The following is a 21,605-nucleotide window of genomic DNA, read 5'->3' on the forward strand; positions in this document are numbered from 1 at the left end:
TTCAGGTTTGGTCTGGTCGGCACGCTGACGGGGCCGCGCCGGTACGCGCCGACACCGAGGCCCGCGCCCAGTGTATGTGTTAATGGGGCATGTTTGGTCTGGTCGGCCTGCTGACGGGGCGGTGCCGGTACCCGCCGGCCCCGAGGCCCGCGCCCATAGTATGTGTTAGTGGGACATGTCGGCGAGAACGTAAGGCGTGCGCGGGTACACACAACGGCATCGGATAAATGCAGGTGGTCAGTGGGCAGCAATGCTGCTATGGGTTTACCTCGGTCCAATGATAGTGCGCAAATTGCAGTTACCTGGTTTTTATTATGTTTCCATGTTTCCGAAGTGGTTTCCGATGTGTACGAGCAGTTACCAAGTATTGCCTAGCAGCGCGAGGCCCGAAGCCATGTTAGATACTTGCCTGGCTTATGGTGTTGACGCTCGCGTCCGTCACGAGCACGCGGCGTTGCTTCATGGCTGCGGGCTGCACACGGGCTGTTCTCGACACGGATCGATGTTTATTTCTTGTGCTAGACATCCCCGTACTGAACGGTACAAACACGGTACATCACATCGGTACATCACATTATTCCATTCAGCAACACCACGGTGGCCGCCACAGGGACCACACACACCGTCGACGACTACCAGCTACAATTCAGTTATGAAAATATGAGCCCGCACACCCGCCTCCCCACCGACCGCGCCGGCCTGGCTAGTACCGGGGAAGTCGCCACCCCGTCCTCTTGGGTGCGTCCCCTCCTATGTCCCCCAAGTTCGTATCCTGTGACGTCACCGGGGTAGAGTGCCGCGAAGGTCCCGGCTCCGCCATGTCCGGTGCCACCCACGCGCGCACACATTCCACACGAGCAAAGCACGTACAATTCAGGCGAAGACGGACACCATTACATTGCGACAGTGGCGACATCTTTGACAGTACGCGGCGGACGTGTGCGCGTGCCCATCCGCCGGGCGTTCTCCGCTGTCATGACAGATCCAGACGACAGATCGGCTTACTTGACTTGATCCCGGTACGTGCGAAAGGGGCGCGACATCTGCAGCGACGGACACCAAACCTACACTCGGGATCGGCCGCTGAGAGGGTCCGCGTGATGTGAGATACTCCGAATGGTTTCATTGGCATACGGCACGATATAGAGCAAACCGGCACGCCGTGAAGCAACGGAAACGACGATTGGCTAGGGCTGGTGTGCATTCGGCGGGCGCGTCAGGCCCGGGATGGTCAGGAGTGGGCGAACGGGAGGCAACGGGGCCGCGCTGCGATAATGGCACGCCCTTGACCCCTCACCGGCTGTGCGGTGACCGTCCCCTCACCGGCTGTGCGGTGGCCGTCCCCTCACCGGCTGTGCGGTGGCCGTCCCCCGGGGGCATCACGTGCTCGCGTACAGGGAGCGTTTGCCAACCGCGTCTCCGTGGTCTGAACGAGGTCCACGGGGAGTTTCGTTATCTCACCGCGTCTCCACATGGCAGAGAAGACCCTGGCGCTGGACAGGACGGCGCACTTCGGCCCGGCCTCCGCTCCGGGCAGTGGTGGGGCATCACGTGACGTCAGACGGTAGCCACGGGCGCCGACCGCTGGAGGACTTCAAGGGTCGGGTACGCCCATGGAGATCCATATGGAATGGGGAACGGATTGAGATGGGTACAGCTTTGCGGAGAATCGCTGGTACTGGGTGGATGTATCCGCATTGTCGGGTAGATGTTGCAAGAAACCCCACGCCATGCGACCGTTGTCAGCGCGGCTTGACGACGCACCGGCTGCTGAAGCTGTATTGCGTCGCCTGCCCTCAGCCCGGCAGGAAGGATGGTTACTGCGGGGATTCGAACCACGCATCTCTTACTTCCCAGACGACACAAAGTTACTAGTTGCGATTATCTTAGCAATAATTAGCTTCATTCACACCGATGTTGCAAATATCAATGTAAAATAATAAGTTTGGCTGCAAACTTTCCCGAAATTTTACGTGTTTTAGAATTCAGGGCAGAAAAAATGTAAACAGGTGGATAACGGGTGGGTGAAGCCGATTTAGCTTGTGTATCGGATGGGTACGGGCACGGCCTATGCATAACGGGCGGACGGGGTGAAGGCAACCTTACCCGTGAAGGTCACAGCTGACCACGAACGGCGAACTGAGACGAGGTTGGCCAGTTTCCAGGCCGGACAAGCGGTGTCAGACCTGACGGCGCACCCTCATGCACGGATCATGCACTTGTGGAGACACCGGTCCGCCGCTGAGGGGCGTGTGGCAAGAACTGCACGTGGACCCAACACGAGCCAGGCCTGGAGTCGTGCCCGACCTGCTAGATACTGCCCGGGGCAAACCGCCGCAAGCATGCCGGCCGTTGACAGGCCTGTCCCACGCTAGTCGGCCAGTGGTAGACCTGTCCCAAGCCAGCTGGCTCCAGGCCAGCCTCCCTAGGTGAACCGGCCCCAGGTGGGCATGTCCTAGGTGAACTTGCCCTGGTGTGTGGGTCTGTCCCATGTACACCCGCCCAAGGTACGCTCGCCTCAAGCGTGCGCCCTCTAGGCGGACTTGTCCCAGTTGAACCCGTCCCGGTTGGGCCGGCCCCAAACACGTTTCCTTAGGTGGGCCCGCCCTAGTGAAGCCTGCCCTAGGTAGGCCGGCCTAGCGGCGAGCCGGTGAAGCCGCCCTCGGAGCTGTGCTTGCCGTCCGAGCTATGGCGGTCGCTGTTGATGTCGCTGGACGTGCTGGAGGAGAGGGTGGTGGTGCTGCCGTACGGGTCGAGCGAGCTCTGCACGGACAGCTCGCGCCGCCGGCTGACTCGCTTCGGCGACATCTTGGCCGGCTCCACGCTGCTCGGGTCGGCTTGGAAGGCCAGCGCGTTCATGATGATGTGGTCCGGCACGATGCCCAGCGGGTGGATATCCTTCATCAGGATCGTGGCCGGCACCTTGTGGAACTGGATGAACTCGAGGAAGGTGGAGATAACTTCGCGCAAGTCCAGGCTCGAGTTATCGCAGTACTTCTTTGACCACATCAGCGCCGCCTGCAGGACACAGGGCGGCGTGGTTAGCCACGCGCGACTCCAGAACCCACAACACGTGCGTGCGTGCCGGTTAACAGGTGCGAGGAGTGGCGCGGAAGAGGGGGGGGGGGGGGGGGCGGGGAGACAACGTGGCTATGCCCCCAAAAATGGTAAGAAGAACATTTCGTCCCTGCCTGAGCTTTATGTTCGGCTCGCCTGCATCACATCCGCAGGCTGACTCCGCAAGATCCTACTTCCCCCTTCCCCCCCCCCCCCCGAGTGCATGCCTTTTCGATAATCGATTCCGATTCACGGAATTCAAAAATTCTTCACTACATCCACGAAAAATGCGTGAGACGCACATATGGCAAAGACCCACCTGGAACTTGGTAACCTCGTCGGCTTTGAGCTCCCTGGCCAGTATGAGACGCACGACATGCTGCGGTAGCAGCGTGAACGAGCCCAGATTCAACACCTCGTTACCATGGAGATCAACGAACTCCAAAACCTGAAATAGTGTTGAAACGTATCACGCTCAGCCAGGCGCTAAATGAGATAGTGCGATAAATGTATAGACGTGACGTAGTGCGGTATATACGACATATAGGTACCTAAAAACAGCGAACACTGAAGGTGCGGAAGAGCATATTGGCACGCCTTCTGCTGCATGCGTTAACCCCGCGTGTTGGCGTTGTAGCCCAGCCCGAAGACGGTGCCTCAGAGGGCCCCGGTGCGAAGCGGTAATTTGCTATGACTGGTTTGCGACGACCACAGCAGGTGCTATTAAAAATGTCTTTGAAAGCTCCCATTTCAGAGGCTCTGGCTCTGGCACGAACTAAGCTCAACGCTTTACATTGCATAGACTGTTTAAACGCTCCATCAATGGCGGTCAGGAGACTAGCCCGGCGTCTGTGGACGGTTTCCCAGCGTATCCACAGACGCTTTGGGCTAAACAGATGCACTGCAGTGGGTCTACTCTCCCAGCACGCCCGCTCCCCCCCCCCCCCCCCTCCCACCGCTCACTTTCTGCACCATAGACTTGGTGCACTTGTACTGTATGTATCGTTCTGCCGAAGCCAACAGAGCGCAAACGGTGTCGACATTGATGCAGCACTGGACGAAGCCGGCGCAGGCCCGCCGCAGCTCGTCTAGTCCGTAGTAGTCAGCGGCGTTCATGAGACCTGCGTGAGCGGGGTTCATACGTCACCGGCGCGCAGCAAGGTCCTCTCCACCGGGCGCTGACTGTCGCTGGCGCCCGTCATTTGGCGTCACAGGAACACACGGCGCCTCGCTCTCCTGACAGACGCCAGCGGATTCCGCGGGCTGGGCGGCGGTGTGGTCATGTCGGTGTAGTCTTAAGGGGAATGTTCAGCATTTGCATGGGATTTTGAACTGAAAAATCGATCTCGTAGATTGTTTGGCGCAGTTCACAGTCCTGCCTTTATTAAGGCCTTAACACCTCCAGTTTCTGAGCTACACGCCCGCGAAGACGTGGAGAACATTTCGGGGAGACTATTTCAAAGCCGCCTTGACATTTATGACACCATCATGACGTCATTCAAATCCTGCCATTCCATTAGCCATGCGGCAATCAAGGTCAATATAAATATAAGTGTGAAGTCGTTCATATCTGGCGTTTGTGAGCACGATTTCTGAATATAACGGCCGTCAATTGACTGTGAAGCAATGCTGTGCAAGGTACTGTGATGTGATCGAACAATGACGTTTTGAGGAGCAAATTTATTAAACAGAGAATTGTGCCGTCCAGACCAGTCTCTTTCACTTAAAGGGAATGGTTCACATTTGAGGATATTGAAACATGCATCAGATGTGATGAAACAAGGCCACTCACAACTGTTGGTATACGTTTAAAGTGAGAAAGACCGCTAAAGACGGCACGATTCTCTGTTTAGTAGATATGCTCTTCATTGCGTCATGCTTTAGACCTTGCGCGACATTGATCGAGAGCCAGTTGGCCACCGTTATATCTGGAAATCGCGCTCATAAACGGCGGACATGAGCGCTGTGACAATAATATTTTTCTGGGCCGTGGTCCTCGATACGGCCAGGTATCTAGGTACTCTCCCCGATATACCTCTCCCCATTTTCGCGGGCGTATAGCTCAGACTCTAGAGGGGCTTAGGTCTTAAGGAGGGCATGACTATGAACAGCACCGAAAGGTCTTTGAGATGGCTATCTCAGTTCAAAACCTCGCATAAGTGTGAAACACTGCCTTTAAAAGCATGACAATATCATAAATAAGCATGCTTTGTCATATCTGATGCTCGCGTCAATATCTTCAAATATGAAACACTCCTTTAAGCGCGGCGGGCGCAACTCACGTAACGGAGTGTGACGCGGCCGAGGCGCAGCCGCCGCGACACGGAGTGTGACGCGGCCGAGGCGCAGCCGCCGTGACGCGGTGCGTGACGCGGCCGGGGCGCAGCCGCCGTGACGCGGTGTGTGACGCGGCCGAGGTGCAGCCCACGTGACGTGGTATGTGACGCGGCCGAGGCGCAGCCGCTGTGACGCGGTGTGTGACGCGGCCGAGACGCAGCCGCCGTGACGCGGAGTGTGGCGCGGCCGAGACGCAGCCGCCGTGACGCGGTGTGTGACGCGGCCGAGGCGCAGCCGCCGTCACGAGGCGACTCACCGAGCAGTGTTCGCGGCTGGAGCGTGACACAGCCCGTGTGCACGTACTCGATCAGCTGCCGGAACACGTCCGGCTCGAACTCCTCGATAATGAGGGTCTGGTGCTGGCTCTGGGTCGGCTGCGGGCCCACAGACGCCCGTCACCCACCGCCAGGGGTCGACAACCAATCGCCCAGCTCAGGCAGCAGGGCCAATATGCAGCTTGGCTTAAGGGTTGTGAGTGAAACTTGAGTAAGACAGCTGATTAAAAAGTCACTGAGCAAGCCACTTGGTTATTGGCGCAATCTAAAATGACTTAAGTTGTAGTTTTGCTTTGAGACACTGGCTATAGTAGAACAGAAGTTTAGAAAAAGACCTGTACTCTTGACGTTTGAGGATAGGTAAACAAAGTCGCGCCGACCTTTATCACAGGCTCTGTTATATACATAACACTTCAGCAACATTTTAGAAGTCTACTGTCGTGACTTATTGGTCCAATAGTCACCATGCGGCTGTTCAGGTTTTCACTTGTTGAGACTGGACATCACATTCTGAGATCCTTCGTTGATGGGGTACTGAACTAGGCGTAGGTAGTCTACTGGCAGGGTTGATTTATGTTTCAATACGCTGTCTTTAATACACTGGTCTTTGAGCATTCTTTTTACTTAGTGTTGTGCAATGTTCACCTGTGACCATCAGCAGTGATCGTCTACTTGATGTTTTCATTTCACCGTTGTCTCCTGCCGGCTTCCTGGCATATTCGATATTTACACGTATTTCAAGATAAAGAGTTTACACATATTTCAAGATTAAGAGTTTCCACATGTTTCAGTTTGCTCTGTCTTTAGCATACCGTAGGTTTTTGAGTGTCCATTTTTATTTAATACTATGCAATGTTCACCTGCGACCATCAGAAGTGATCAACGGCCTGTCATCTTCGTTTGACCGGTGTCTCCTGCCAGCTTCCTGGCATATTGAAAGTCTGTTGTCTTCAGCATAAGAACTCAAGATGCCGAAAAGCCAGGAGCTCAAACCCATTGGCTCACAGCACAATGCACAGAGCATTCAGTTAATAGCACTGGTGACGGCGAGCGAACATCAGAGACTTACACCCGAAAGAGAAACATCTGTCACGTAATAGCAGTGTCGTCGCAGCTTGGAAGACTGAGGACGGTGAGAACTGAGTGCTGTGGATCTGTAGACACACCTTCCACGGTTAATACCAACAGTGGGTTCGTTATCATACACGGACGGGACTGCCGGCGCCGTAGTGGCGGCCGGTCACCGCCTGCGAACGTGAGCGGGCGACAACGACTTCGGTCAGGCGCGGCGGCGGCGAGAACCATCCGCGGCATATTTACCAAGGAAACGGCATGCTGAAGGAAACACAACTGACCTTGAGAACCGTGTCGAGGTCACGCATGCAGGCAGTCAGGAACAGAACGTCGTTTGTGCTGGTATACCTACGAGCACGACTCAAAATCTGATGCAGGTGCAGTGCAAAATTGTTGCTTCGCGGCTCGAAATGTTCCAAAACCGCGACCAAAAGAGGTCATGTCCTTCTAGTGCCGGGTCACTGCGGGCAGGAAAACTGGCCATGCATAGCTCGGTTGTGGGGTGACTTCGGTCGCAGGTGGTGGTGGTGAGAGGGGTCGGCTGCAGGGTCGGTGCATATTTACCTCGGGGATGGTGGGGAGCTGCTGACCGTGGTACACGTGACGCTGAAACAGCCGGGCCCGTGAGCCGGCGTCGGCGCGGCGCGTCCGTGGCGGGGGGAGGGGGGGGGGATGGCCCAGCGACCAGCAGCCTGGTAGGGCAGGTGTGCGGACACGGGGGAGGTGGGTGGGGAGGCGACGAGCGGTGGAATAATACTGGAGGAGATTGGAGGAGGCACGAGAGGAGAGAGGAGGAGATACTAGGAGAAATGAGATAACGCGTTGGTAGACCGAAGACGTGTGAGCCGCGGGAAGACGTGAGGAACGCGTGAGAGTAAGAGGTCTATTCCAGGCCGGTTCGTGGGAAGGTGTCCCCTGCCGATGGCTAGACTTGGATGCATCGAGAAAGCCGACAGAGATTCCTGACCACCTGCCAGGCGGCTGTGACTGAGCTCAATCTGTAAGAGATGCCTTCTAACGGTGCTTTTGCATGTGCTTTTGTTTCCTGAACCCAAAGAACTGAAATCATAAGTGCCTAAGTTTGTTTGTGAACGGGGTTTGCATGTGATGTAACGTAACAGGCAAACCAGGAAAGCAACAGTCAGGCTTCAGAGGCGCGACGTCTGCTTTGTTTTTCGGCTCCTGTTTAGGACATTGCTGTGAAGATGTACCATTCAATTTGGAATGTGATTGCCATCACCAAAGACTCCCAACGGACACAGACATTATAATTCGGTACCTTCGGCGAACCGGTAAGAATCTAACGCTTGTGATATCGCAGATGGCCCGAACCATTTAGCGAGCGGAAATTATCGCACTTACATGAGTGTGGTCACGGATGTACTTTCCTAGTCACTTACGGGCTTTACCCTCTTCCCTCCCTCACTCCCCTCCTCCCCCATTCCCTCCCCTAGCTTGGGCTTCATCCCCCAACTCTCAGAAGAAAGTGGACTTAATCCGGAGAGATCCAGTGGTCGTCATATTTTGGGAGAAGGTTGAGTTATTTTTGCATTGCTCAGCCCCCCCCCCCGAACTCATTTTGCGGAACTACGCCCTTGAACGTGATTTTTATAATTGATGATACCGCACTTATATACTCTGGCAGGGGGGATCGTTGAACCGGCCCTCCAACCTTACTGCTTCTGCGACTGGAAACAGCATCGCTCATTGCTCAGACTACAAGAGGTCCAGTAGGTCCGGTAGACTAGAAGCTCAGGTTACAGTAGGTCCAAGCCGCTAATTCATAACTGTAAGGTTGTATTACATCGCTGCGCAGCATGTACTGACAGCTGCCAGTGGAATGTAACCAGCGGGTTGATATGCCAGCGAAAACAGCTAGGATGCACTTGGATGAATTCAGTGTGGGAATTAATATAAAACATGGAGGATGAAAGAAGCATAGTATTGCCCACATGTGTTTTGTGTGCGCCCCCCCCCCTCTCCCTGGATCCGCCCCTGCACTCGCTCTGGCCCAAACCTGTCAGGAGCGGGAGTTAACCAGAACTTCGGAAGAGCACGGCGCAACTGCCTGACTTGACACCGACGAGACCGGCAGCAAGCTCCAACTACCCCTAATGGCATCTTGTCGCACTTCTGGTGAATGAGGAATGTGGGTTCAACCATATATACTTCTGTGAACTCCAAATATAGGTTCAGTCATAAGGCTTCCGATGATAAGATTTAACACCAATGTGTTACATCACAACACTTTGGAAAATACTTGTCTTGTCGTAAGGGCACTGACATCCCAAGAGCAGTTCAGTGCAGCGAACAAGAAAGTGCAGCGTCCATCTTGAGTATGTCCGTACGACACAGAAGCGAAGTAAAGCCTACGCTGGCTGCATTCGCTTGTCGCTATGCCTTGTGGAACGGACCGCCGTTCTCGACCGGGACGAGCAGCCCCTGCCAGAGCGCCAAGGCTTCGCTGGCAGCCCAGCCCCCAATCCGCCGTGCAGCTGAGTATTGCGGCGCAGTCTAACAACAGAGCTCCCTGTCGTGCTGAGGGCAACCCGACGGGCGGCCGGGCGGTTTCATCTGGCGTGTCCGGCACACGCGCCGTTAACGGCTGTGTAGCCGAGGCGAACGGCAACCGCCCCCCTCCCCACTTGGATTCTGGGAATGTCTTGGACCCTGCTTGGTAATGCTTGGCTTTTTGAAGCGCTGGAAATATAGTGACCTACGTTTATTTATCCATATATGATTTTTTCCTGATTTTTGTTGGGACTGGTAGGAACGAAAATCAGTTTCCCTGCCTGCACAAAATATATCCATACGAATATCTAATGCTTGTGTAATTGATGCCTCGTTGGCTACCACAAATTTGAGCGCGATTGCACAACGTGCCGGAGAGGTGTCCTAAAAGTCTTAGCGGTCGCATTTTTCTTGGGCATAGCTGTGAAGATACACGTTCGAGATCCAGATAACTTTTAAACGTTGGCAGTGGGATAGACCCCTAAATATGTGATCGTGTTTACCTTCCCTGAGCCAAAGCCTAACTACAACGTCGTAGGGTGAGGTATAAGTGATAAAATAATGAGCAAGTGTATGTAAATTCATGCGCCAATGCGAAGACAAAATGAACCTGATATCAGTTCAAAGGCTAGTGTGTTCTTTGAATGTAAAAACGTACCTAAACCAAAAAGTGGAAATATGCTGAGGCCAGATTTCGAAACAAATGTGTCAAGAATATCTAGACCGAAGAACTATTTTTTTTTGTAAAGCGAGTAGAACATTTTTGTGTCCTAAAACAATCTATCACATTCCCAAAAAACCGCAATAAATCCTCCGTTGCCCCTGTCTTTGACAGAACGCTATGCACGAAAACGATGTCATAATGGGGATATCACGACCGCGTGCTGCTAGCCTCTCACACGGCAGATTCTAAGGTCAGCCATGTAAAAGTCTTGCGGCTGTAGTAAACAAATGACAGAAACGAGGGAATAGATGGAACGCAACAATATGTCACCACTTGCTACACATCGAATCCGAAAACGAGTATTTGGGAGGCCCACGTTTATGAAAAGGACTGACCATGCCTAAAACTTAGTTTTAGTTTTATGCGTAAAATATGCAGCATACCGCACCAATTCGACTTTATTACCAAGGGGTTTTCTCATGCGTTGCCACATTCTGTCAAGTTTTGGTCTTAGCACGGGCTAAATAAGAGTTAGCTACCACATGTGGGACACAATGCTAGCATTTTAATCTGCAATATTACGGCAAAAGGCGAAGTGCACAAGTACTAACATTTCTGGCATTCAAAATATGTTGCGGTTGAAGCATCGATGCAGGCAGGAGGCACATGGGTTACGTGTGCCTCCGATGATCCAAGAGGCCGGCTGGGGACCCGAGGAGACTGAGGGCTGACCAAGGTCAGGAAGTTTGACACGCGGGCCGGGGTCCTTGAATGTCAATCAGAGGGACTTGTGCGCCGACCGGGAGCGCTGGGCAATGAGAGGTCTTGCTTAGACCAGAGGCCACCAATAACAAGCAGTCGGCTCCGTGTCGGCCTGATTGTCTATTTCCCGAGCAGGGACAAGGCCGGTGCCTGGAATATCAGTATAAGAAGACCCCTTTCAGCGATCGGGGCCCCTGAGACAATAACGGCCCCTGATTGCGTTGGTTGAGGCCCTCTGATAATGAACGGGTATGTGACAAATGACAATCTCAGACGGGGGAAGGGGAAGGGTAGTAACGAACGGGAGCCCTCCACCCCGCTTCGGCCGGCCTGATGAGCCAGAGGTACCCAGCCCCCACGTCACCAGAATGGTAGCCGATGAGCAACGCTGGCACGAGCAATTTTTGTTTCCAATTATTTATTTAAGAAGAAAACATTTTAAGAACTCCTAAGGAGAAGACAATGTCTCCTTTGAGTGCCTTCATAGTCTTACTTTTAATTCGGTGGAATGTCTTGTCTTAATGGCCTGGTGCCTCCTGTCGGCGTAATGGAGCCTTCCGAAATTAAATGGGGGCAAAACGGTATGCTTACCCCCTTTGGCACACAGCACTGGGCAGCTATCCATTTGGCTCGCTGGTGGCGCTACCCCTGTCGTTAGGAACCAGAATCTTTTCCTGATCGGGAAATGTAATGGGCCCTTAAAATTCTTCCCATGCCCCCCCCCCCCTGTCTGGGAAGGATAAGGAGCCTCCTTAGTGTTTATTTCATGGGCCCCTTCAATGGACGCAGTTCTCGCCATGACTGGATAAAGAAACCAGGGAAAGAAGCAGGAGGAGAAGTATTGAAGAAAAAGTCCCTCGAAATAACGTTGGAAATAAAGTAAAGGCAAGAAACAGTTACAGAAAAGGAAAGCGAGAATGAAAAGAAGAGAAAGAAGAAAATGTCCCTCGGAATAAAGTGGGCCAAATCAAGTAATTTCGGGGAGAGGGGCCTTTGTCAGCCTCTGTGCTCCCGGCCTCATGTGAGGATTAACTGCGCCAGGCTTCATGGGCTGTCTTTGTAATTTGACTTGTCCGTTTATTCCGGAGAAACTAAAATAAGGAACGTTCCGGTACATCCATGCCATCTAGCCTAAATACCGTTGCATGGAGGCTTCATTTAATCTTAGTCACATTACTCTGAGCTCAGATATGGAAATAAGATTGAAGCGGAACGCAAAACTTGGATTATGATGGACGCTGTTATCCTTTTATCTTTAACCATAGTTATCATTTAAGGAATAAGCGCTCTATGCGTATTTGTGCGTTGTGGCCGGGACGGCTTTATTTTACCATGCTGGGCAACATCTAGCTTTCATTTAATGCGAAAAGACTAAAAATGGCCTCCAGTTAAATCAACATCATCCTGCACGTACAGAATAATGGTGACGTAAATGCAATGGTCATACACAAAGTATACAAAGTAGACAGTGACAGCGGAAGTCAGAGCCGTTTGGACAGTCAGTGCGCAAGAAAACACATAAGCCTTAGCGATTAATCAAAGGCCACTTTGCCACTGTGAGTGGCCAGAGCTTGACAGTCATGTGCCGTTTGGCACGGACAAAAGCCCTGATTGGCTGACTGTTCCCAAGTAGTGACGTCACCTTTTCAGTTGTGTTTTGCAGGTTGAGCAGTGGTTCGCTGCTGCGCTTCAGAAACAGGCGCAGCTTGTTCTCCTTTTGAGGCTGGTCTTTCTTGCGTTGTGGTGAAGAAGTGGAGTAGAAAATTTTGTGGAAAACCCTGTGCACAAGAAATTGATCACCGCCGGCACGACTTATATTGATTGCGCATGTGCATCGCTCACCGCACATCACCCCCCCCCCCCTCCCTCAATGACGCGGCTCCGTCAAAAATTTGACATTGGTCTCCACGTTCCGATTGTGAAGAATTTTGTGCACACATGCTTACATCACATGAAGTTTCGCCGCTACCTTAACAAGTCGCGGGATGCATCCCTCTCACCCCAAGTCGCGGGATGCATCCCTTTCACCCCAAGTCGCGGGATGCATCCCTTTCAACCCAAGCTGACAAATTACCTACGTGAAGGGAAGGAATATATTGTTGCCATGTTGTGTGATTGTCGTTGGCATTTGTTTGTAAATGATCGGTTTTCGGGAGACCAAATCACGGTCATGTAAAAGCAAGCTTAACGATCAGATCCTTGGTAGGGGTCAGTTACCTACTGGTCTAACCTCGCGCCACTCATGGCCTCCTGTCGGCTACGTGGACCAGGAAAAAATGCGGGATGCATAATCCAACGACACTGGGTACGAGTCCTAGAACGGGCGCATTGTTTGCCCGACTGAAATGGAAAGGTCAACTGGCGGCTGGCTAATGGGGTCAACCCAGGTCCGGAGCGACCGTGTCGCAGCATTTTGCGGCACGTAAACCCCCCTTATTCCTGTCAGGCGAAAGCGTGAAGGCAAAATTATCCGTTGAACTGGACGGCACGACTTGGGTGGTGCGTTCACGGTACGCGCAAAAAGCCATGCCTAGCAGGTAATCTGAAGCCAAATCCACACATGCAAACTATTCGGAATAAATGCATTGAAAAATATGTAAAAATTGACCAGGCACACATACACTAGCAGCACGACTTTCAGGCAGACCACTACAGTACATGCCATATTTATTGACTCCCACAAGCTCTGCTAAACGTTCCACACACGAAGTAATGCACTCGCACCCCTCACGCGCCGCTGCAGCCCAAACGGCGCGGCGTGGGCCGCCTGACCTGCTGCGGGAGGCGAGCACAGCCTTCACGGCGCAGACGGGCTCGCGTGTGTCGCCGACCAGGAACGTGACGTCGCACAGCTCGGGCATGCTGGCCAGGAACTTTAGGTCCTCAGCCAAGCCCGTCTTGTTCTCGAAGATGTTGTAGTCGGGCTCGTCGGTCAACGCCTCGGCCATGGCGACCAGGTAGGTCATGGGTGCGACGGTGGCGTCGCTGGGCCGGCCGGCCGTCACCTGTTGCCAATGTCCGCCCGCCGCCGCGCAGTCAGCCGGCAGCAGACGCCGACCGCTCCATATGGCGGCCGGCGACGGCGGCGCAGCGAACGGTCGATACCGCCCGGCGCCGCCGCACCGGGTATACGTCCGGTAGCCGCGTGTGGGGGCAGGGGGAGGGGGGGGAGGCGTGTGGTTGTAGGGGTGAGCGTGGGGCTGGATGCGTGCGGCAGCGTGCCTAACGGACCAGATCGTTCTACTCGTGGGTGTGGGAAAAGGGGGGGGGGGGGCAGGTGGTCGCGACCCTCCCACTTCTTGGAAATGTGTAACATTAACCCTATGTGATGCATGGTAAGAACTGCCTTTGAAATTATCATCGACCCCTCTCCTCCATCCATACACTTTCTGAGACGTCACTGCACCTGTGGTTTACTTTAATGAGAACGTTTCATATTTGAAGATATTGAATCAAGTATGAAACAGGATGAAACAAGTTCGCTTATTGGTATACTTGGTATACTTTTAAATGGAAAAAACTGCTGTAGACAACACAGTTCCTCTATTTATTAAATATGCTCCTCAATACGTCATTGCTTAATTGCTTCATCGTATCTTGCACAACAGTGGTTAAAAACTGACTGAGGGCCCTTATGTCTGAAGATTGTGCTCACGAACGGCAGATATGATGCCTCGACAATTATATCCTCCTTGGCCTTAATCGGCGCATGGACATTGAGATGGCAGGATTGAAATGACGTTATGATGACGCCATGCATTCCATTCCATGCACGCCATTTTTGCGGCATTTAAGCTCAGGAACTAGAGGGTTCTACATCTTAAAAAGGACACAGCCATGAGCTCCGTCAAAAGGTCTTTAATATGGTTATTATAGTTAAAAAGCCAGATACAAATGTGGAAACACCCCCTTTAATATTCTACTCAATACCACTGAAGTTCTGCACAGAAACTGCAGGAATAATCACCGGTCCTCGTACAGTTTTTCGGAACATTTGTATCAATGTCTTCAAACTAGGGCCAATTTCACAAATTTTAGCAACGTATTTACACTCGGATTCTTGCTTGTATGCGCCAAAAACGTTACCAGGCATAACTCAGGTCTGTCTGTCTTCAGACAGACTATATGACTAATGTCTTCAAACTAGGGCTAGTTTCACAAATTTTAGCAACGTATTTACACTCGGATTCTTGTTTGTATGCGCCAAAAACGTTTCCAGGCATAACTCTAACATTAATGCATTGAATCCAAATACGAAGATAGTCACGTGTGCATCATGTCGTCAGGTATATGCACTTTAAACGGCCTGACCTCTGAAGGCTACCAAATGGCCCCCAGGCGATCAGAGGCCGCAAACACGGTCATGGATTACTCCCTCGGAAATCCTTCTGATCCAAATCTGACAGAGGATATGGGTTCACCATGATGTACGATATACGCACATTTGGTGACCTTACCTTTAAAGGTTCCCGTTTAACATCCAGGCCATCAAGAGGCCTGGACTGGAAGGCTGTATGCATTATTCCGTCCATAATACACTGAATCTAAATATTAAAACTGACACGTGCTTTTCATAGCGCCAAGTATATGACCTTTTGTACCATAATCTCTGAAGGTCACCGTATAGCCTTCAGACAGTGAGTGGTCCGATACGCCGTCAATGAGGCATCAATCATTTGGAATCCTGTAGCCAATGTATTTTGATTTTGCTTTAGCCACGTTGTTTAGCCGCGACTGCAATGACGAAGTGCTTCATCGTGTCCTGCAGATAATGATACCATTAAATAGTACACAATCTAAGGCATTAAGTCAAACTGATTTTGTAGTATGGCCCTTGATCACATTGCCATGCTGATGAAGAACTACCCCTCATCAAATCAAAGTGGTTTACATTAAAGTAAACATGTCACGTGAATGAAAATTGACGCGCACCTGAGGGAGCGCCAACAGCTTAAAGGGAATGTTTAACACTTGACATAGAGGCATGACATCAGATATAATTAAAGAACTTTACTGATAACTATTGGTAAGCTTTTAAGTAGAAGAGACTGCTCTAAACAACACAACTTCCTGTTTAGTAAATGTGCTTCTTGATATGTCGTCATTTAATTATGTCATTGTGCCTTGCACAACATTGATTGATAGACGGCCGTTATATCTAGGAATCGTGCTCATGAGCGCCACATGTAAGCGATTCGACCATCATAATTCTCTCGGCCTTGATCGCAGCATGGCTTGCGAAACGGCAGCATTTGAATGATGTTTTCATGATGCCATGAATACCAAGGTGACATCGAAGCACTCTCCCCGAAATTATATACCAATTTTCGCGAGCGCGTAGGTTAGATTCTGAGAGTTTTATGTCTAAAGAAGGCTGGGTTGTGATTTACACCGAAAGGTCTTCAAGATGGCTATTCCAGTTAAAAAACCCTATAAGTATAGAACACTCCCTTTAATAATAAACATGCATATAGTGTTCCAATTAATAACGCATGCGTTTTCCCATTTTATAACATATTTTATAACATTTAACATTCACCAACACTTTTAATAACACATCTTTTTCGTCCCGATGGCTCAGTAGGTCAGAACGCCTGCATTTCGACTCATCCACCAGTGGCTGAGTAAGCGCGAGTCGCTTTGGGTACTCGCCATTTTCTCTTGACAAGGATAGCCTGCGGCAGGTGGCAGCGGCCGCGATAAAGTTCAGATGACGTCATACAACAGGGCAGACCGTGCAAAGCATTGCGGCACCTTGATCTTTCGCCACCAAATTCTGTCTTTGACATGGAATTGAGCGATCTTATGGTAGGGGTCAAGGCTCACAAAAGCACTGGTTAGCGCGAGATCTGACCCCAGAAATCCATCTACTCAAAAGGTTCGGATTAGGTCTTTAAAACATTATACACCACAGCTACAAGCTCATCCTCACTGCTGTTTTACAGCATACGTTTACGTATCTAATTCAAACAGTTTGCTTTCGCTTCAGTCCCATACAAGCATTGATTTGGTGTTTTAAGGCGCGTCAACTGCAAATGGTCATGCAGCAGACAGACATCTATTAAACGCAAACTTTTCATGATAAGCTTCTGAGTGTAGTTGAGCATTGTTGAGTATTATTGATCATGGTTGTACTATTGATTACAACTGTTGATGCTATGGCAGGGTTGAAATGAAAAATGTTGTACTGTGCCAAGTTAAGACCAAAACTTTTGCGCGCCGTTCGTGAGCCGTGCAAAAATCCTAACTTGAGTAAAGGGTAGCACTGTTTTACACGGGGTGCGCGCCATATAATTTAAGGACGGAAAAGAATATGAGTAGACTATGTCATGTAGCCGAATGGCTCGGCACCCAAACCCCCACAACTGGATCCGTTCATGCAGCCGGATGTTTGCCGCCTTATAGACGCAAAACCCGGCTGCTTGTCTTGTATGGAAGTGCACCTACCATCACAAGAACATCCCTCCTCTCGCATCCCTCCTCAAATTGGGTTTGCTCTCATCTCCATATAAAAAATCGTGCATGCTGCCTGGAGAAACGATGCAGTAAACTTTATACATCTAGGGTCATGAGACACGCACAGGTTTGAGAGGTTAAACTGAAGAGCTCCGAATTACGGGAATGACACGCCCTTCATAACTAACCCCTGTCCCCGTCCCCCTCCTACCCGCACGTTTCTATGACGGTATGGTCGCTAGTAGTAGAGTGTATTCGGCGCGCTAGGGCGGCTTCCAGAGGGGCGCCTTTAGTTTTTGATCAGAGAGGAAACGTGCCCCTAGTGCTCCCCTCTAGATCCGCTCCTGTATGATCACTAGTGCTGTTTAAAAGAAATGCTAATCCTTATGATATATTTATTTAAAACATAACTTGCCTTTCGTCCAAATAAACGGGACTAAGTCCTTGGGAGAGAGGGGGCGGGGGGCGTCCGCTCGGCTCTCCCAATCATCTGAAAAAATTGACGTCCCCGGTTCAGCGCTGTGATTTCTTGCCATTTATCAACGATTAACTAACTGATTACACTTGTTGAAAAGACTGCAACAGCCGTACGAAATATGTGTATACAACGGACACCGGACATGTATACATACATGATATGGTACAACGTGTGTGTCATGCGACACGTGTCCGATGACATGGTACATACGTCGTGCCATGCCAACGGACACGTGCACGACGCACGTACACGGGAGCACTTGCTCGAGTGTTTGACGTGGTCTGAGGATGAAGTCTCGAAGTGGGCAGGCAGCTCGACAGGTGGCAGCACCTCTCATGCACGGCTAACGGTCCGCCCTGCTTGCACGCGGCCCGACACCCGCCGAACCCTTGACCCTGCTGGCAGGACTGCTGAACAGTGCGCCTGCGGTGGTGCGGCTCTGGATTCAGACGCGTGCTGCGCCAGTGTTCTAACTCCGCTCACAGACGGCAGGGATAAAGTCCGCCCGCGGAAAGGTGCCGACATGGTGGACGTCACGAGATTTGGGACTATGACATACTAATTGGAGGATTGTTTTTGCTGCTGGTCATAATAAAATTCCAGGCCTTGCATGAAAGATGACTTGTTAAGAGAGAACGACATCAAAGCCATGCGAACAACTACGCATGTGAATGCATGTGAGCTTCATGGCGACAGCCGTGGCGGCAGGCAGCATAATGATCAGAGATGTCCGGGAAAGGAGAGAAGGAAGCGTTTCAACAGCGGACGGAATTGAACTTAACCCTCGCCCATAACCCTCGTCAAAGAACGTTTGGCTGCGCTCAGGACCGCGCCATAAATGGTGGTGGTATAGACCAGGAAGGTGTATGTAACTCTGATCCTCAAGCCGGGTGTCGTTGAGATACTTTCATTGCCACCGTAATAAGTTACCAGTTTTTTTCTCTCCGTTATAACTTTTCATAAACAAGTAAAAAAACTTCTGGAATCGAACGCCCTAACCATACTACAGCTAGGGGGTAGGAATGCAGCACAGTTCACTCCTGCCGAGCTCTTGCCATCGTACATTATACACGCTTATTAGCTGAGTTGTAATTTGTGGCAAATTGGTTTGAGATGATAATATGTACTGTGCTGAACACAAGCACGAACTGCAATATTGTTTTTCGGTGGGATGGGGGGGGGGGGGACAGACGTCCACTCACGTTTTGAGGAGTGGGGGATGATAGACATTTTGATCAGTCTTTCCAGTCAACACCCAAAGAGCCAATGTTGAATTTTCAGAAAGTTGTGAGCCTCAGCCCCTTGCCCCCCCCCCCCATCCCCAGTTCCCGTGCATCATGCTTACGTGTGGTTTTCAAGCGTGAGGAATTCGCTGAGCAATGATCATTTACAAGAGCGGCAGTTATGAAACGCATGATTTCTAACAACTGTATTTTCATTCAGTGTAATGACGGTTTTACGACCCCGTCCCTCCCCCGCTACAAGAATGGGTGACATTATCCCGGCTTACTACCCGTAACATAAACAACGCACCACTACCGACATGCACAGATTGACACGCGGCGGCTGAACCGGAGCCGATGTTTACAGGACGCAGCAGCCGACGTCCGGCGGCGTGCCTAGCGCCGGGGCGTGTGGCGACCTCGGAGGGCCGGCGCACCTCGCGATGTCTGGCGGAGAGGTTCACCGCCCTGATGGGAGGCCAGCTGGGCTCCGGCCCGCCGCTGCCGCTCCACTGGGCGTAGTCGATGGTGACAAACGCCCCCGTGCGCAGCGACTCTCCGCAGGCCGAGGCAATCTTGCTCACTCTCAAGCTGTCCTCGGGCAGGAATGGGCAGCGGAATTTTACCTGAAAATGATGCGCGCGTCACTGCAAGTAGCGTATGTAGCATTCAACCAAAGTTGCGGCAAATGTGCTTTGTGTACTGGCCCCTCAGTTTGAGTAGTCGTTAATTTTGCATCCAAGGTTATCTAAGCAGGTAAGAAACTATGCTGGGAAACATTTTACTACTTTATTCGCACGCCCCTTTTTCCGCCTAGAAGATTATCGTTATGTGTTCCTTACAGGTTGTCTGAAAACAGTAAACAGTTTTGCCTTAGCCTGGCTGCACATGGCCTGGGCTTGGTGTAATCGCATCACTCCGCGAGGGTCAGCACAAACGGGAGTAACAGTGTAACTCGGTGTCCCTTACCAAGTTAACAGTTCACAACTGCGGGGAGAAATCTAAGTGTTTAAAGGTCACAACAGAGAGCACCAGAGAGTTCAAGTTTACTAAGTGCTCAAAAGCTCCTTTCATGAGAACGTATGGTCCTCTCTCACAGTCAGTGTAAGACCCCATGTTACCAACAATTCACTGGCCATGGACGACGAGACAGAACAACCAGCAGCTGTGGCTACGCACACCATGCTGAACCAGGCCCCAGTGTCCTGCCGGTGACCCTGCACAAACCCTGTACGTGATCAGGAAGGCCTCCAGCTCGAGGACGTATCCCTCGGAGTAGCGGGAGGGGAAGGAGAAGTAGAAGGTTACGGCTTGTCCGCCGCTAGGACGTCTGGTGACGCACATTTCACTGGCCCGCAATCGTTCTCTGCCGTCAGCAGGCCCTTGGGCCCAAAACACCTGCGGGTCACACGCGGACACAATGAGGTCCGCGAGATCGTGTCACCTTAGGCCGAACAGCTGCGGGCCACACTCGGACACGGGAAGGTCCGCGAGATGTCACCTTAGGCCGAACAGCTGCGAGTCACACGCGGACACGGTGAGGTCCGCGAGATCGTGTCACCCTAGGCCGAGCAGCTGCGGGCACACGCGGACACAAAGAGGTCCGCGAGATCGTGTCACCTTAGGCCGAACACCTGCGGGTCACACGCGACACAATGAGGTCCGCGAGATCGTGTCACCTTAGGCCGAACAGCTGCGGGTCACACGCGGACACAATGAGGTCCGCGAGATCGTGTCACTTAGGCCGAACACCTGCGGGTCACACGCGGACACAACGAGGTCCGCGAGATACGTGTCACTTAGGCCGAACACCTGCGGGTCACACGCGGACACAACGAGGTCCGCGAGATCGTGTCACCTTAGGCCGCAACAGCTGCGGGTCACACGCGGACACGGTGAGGTGGCGTCGGGAGGGGAACGCCACTGGGCCGTCCAGCACACCATCAGCCGGTGGCGCTCTGTGCTGGCAGGTCTGCGACGGTGCGCCTCGCAAACGACGTTTAGCGTCCGGTTTGTGTGATGGCGTCAAAACAATGCCGGCGATCACTGGATCAGAACTGTGTTCAGGTACCCGGCACTAGGTAAACAGCTGCAGATACAGACGCAAATTACGCGGAGTTCCTGAGCATACATCTGCCAGCACCTGTATGCAGTAGCGACTTGTGACAGAATTCGGTTGCCGCGCTGGTCGTATCACCGATGTCGGCCAGCTGCCGCTCGCCACGTTCTACTTAGCGCTAGTCCCAATCTGTGACCAAACCCCGTCTGCCCTCACCTCGAGTCGTCTGGTCGTAGCCGTACACACCGCGTTCCTGTGATGTCGATGGTGCCGATAGTGCCGCTGTCGAACTCTCAGCACGATGGCCACGTGTCGTGGTCGCCATGGCAGCGATCTCAGCGATGTGGCCGGGCGGAGGCGAGCGCGCGCCGACGGGAACTCACCCAGCACCCAGCAGATCAGGTCGATGTCATGCACCGCGCAGTCGTGGAAGATACCACCTGCCGGCAAACACACGCCAACGCGCTAGACGTATTCCAGTGGACAGGGCAAACGGCCACACCCGAGTGGAATCCATGAAACATACCAAATCACATCGAATCACACGCAAACCTTTGTCTGGCGCCTCCGGCCATGTCTCATCAGACGCCACCTCCATGCACCAACATTCTATGGTTTCAGTGCTTCTCTATCTCCCTGCAGACTAATCACCCAAATGCAGCAATATCAAGGACAGGTTTATTTTCCGTGCACCCCGGCACATAACGCG

General features: G+C 52.1%; 1 protein-coding gene and 1 pseudogene across 2 annotated transcripts; both read right to left on the reverse strand.

The window, feature by feature from the left end:
• Positions 1–2,000: 2,000 nt before the first annotated feature.
• On the reverse strand, positions 2,001–13,707 carry LOC119109615 (serine-enriched protein). 2 transcript variants are annotated; one of them, XM_037233318.1, is made up of 7 exons: positions 13,453–13,707; positions 12,323–12,458; positions 7,308–7,349; positions 5,651–5,768; positions 4,021–4,178; positions 3,377–3,505; positions 2,001–3,018 (listed from the first exon to the last, which is right to left on the reverse strand). In XM_037233318.1, exons 1-7 carry the CDS (start codon positions 13,644–13,646, stop codon positions 2,623–2,625), a joined length of 1,173 nt encoding a protein of 390 aa, XP_037089213.1. In that variant the 5' UTR covers positions 13,647–13,707; the 3' UTR covers positions 2,001–2,622. The 2 variants fall into 2 exon arrangements, with proteins under 2 accessions (XP_037089213.1, XP_037089215.1); XM_037233320.1 differs by lacking the exon at positions 7,308–7,349.
• Positions 13,708–18,414: 4,707 nt separating this feature from the next.
• The window catches only part of LOC119109220 (serine-enriched protein-like), a 41,701-nt pseudogene continuing 38,510 nt past the window's right edge, over positions 18,415–21,605 (reverse strand).

The sequence above is a fragment of the Pollicipes pollicipes genome, unplaced genomic scaffold (assembly GCF_011947565.3).
Source record: "Pollicipes pollicipes isolate AB1234 unplaced genomic scaffold, Ppol_2.1 Scaffold_7231;HRSCAF=8579_pilon_pilon_pilon, whole genome shotgun sequence".
In the NCBI taxonomy this organism is placed as follows: domain Eukaryota; kingdom Metazoa; phylum Arthropoda; class Thecostraca; order Pollicipedomorpha; family Pollicipedidae; genus Pollicipes; species Pollicipes pollicipes.

What these genes read in the sequence shown, in the direction of transcription:
- LOC119109615 (XM_037233318.1), bottom strand. Translation starts at nt 13,646, where the DNA reads ATGACCTACCTGGTCGCCATGGCCGAGGCGTTGACCGACGAGCCCGAC. An exon ending in AGCTCCCCACCATCCCCGAG is followed by an intron (nt 5,769 to 7,307) that starts GTAAATATGCAC and finishes GTGGGCCCGCAG; the next exon opens with CCGACCCAGAGCCAGCACCA. An exon ending in CCAGCCGCGAACACTGCTCG is followed by an intron (nt 4,179 to 5,650) that starts GTGAGTCGCCTC and finishes CCGCTCACGCAG; the next exon opens with GTCTCATGAACGCCGCTGAC.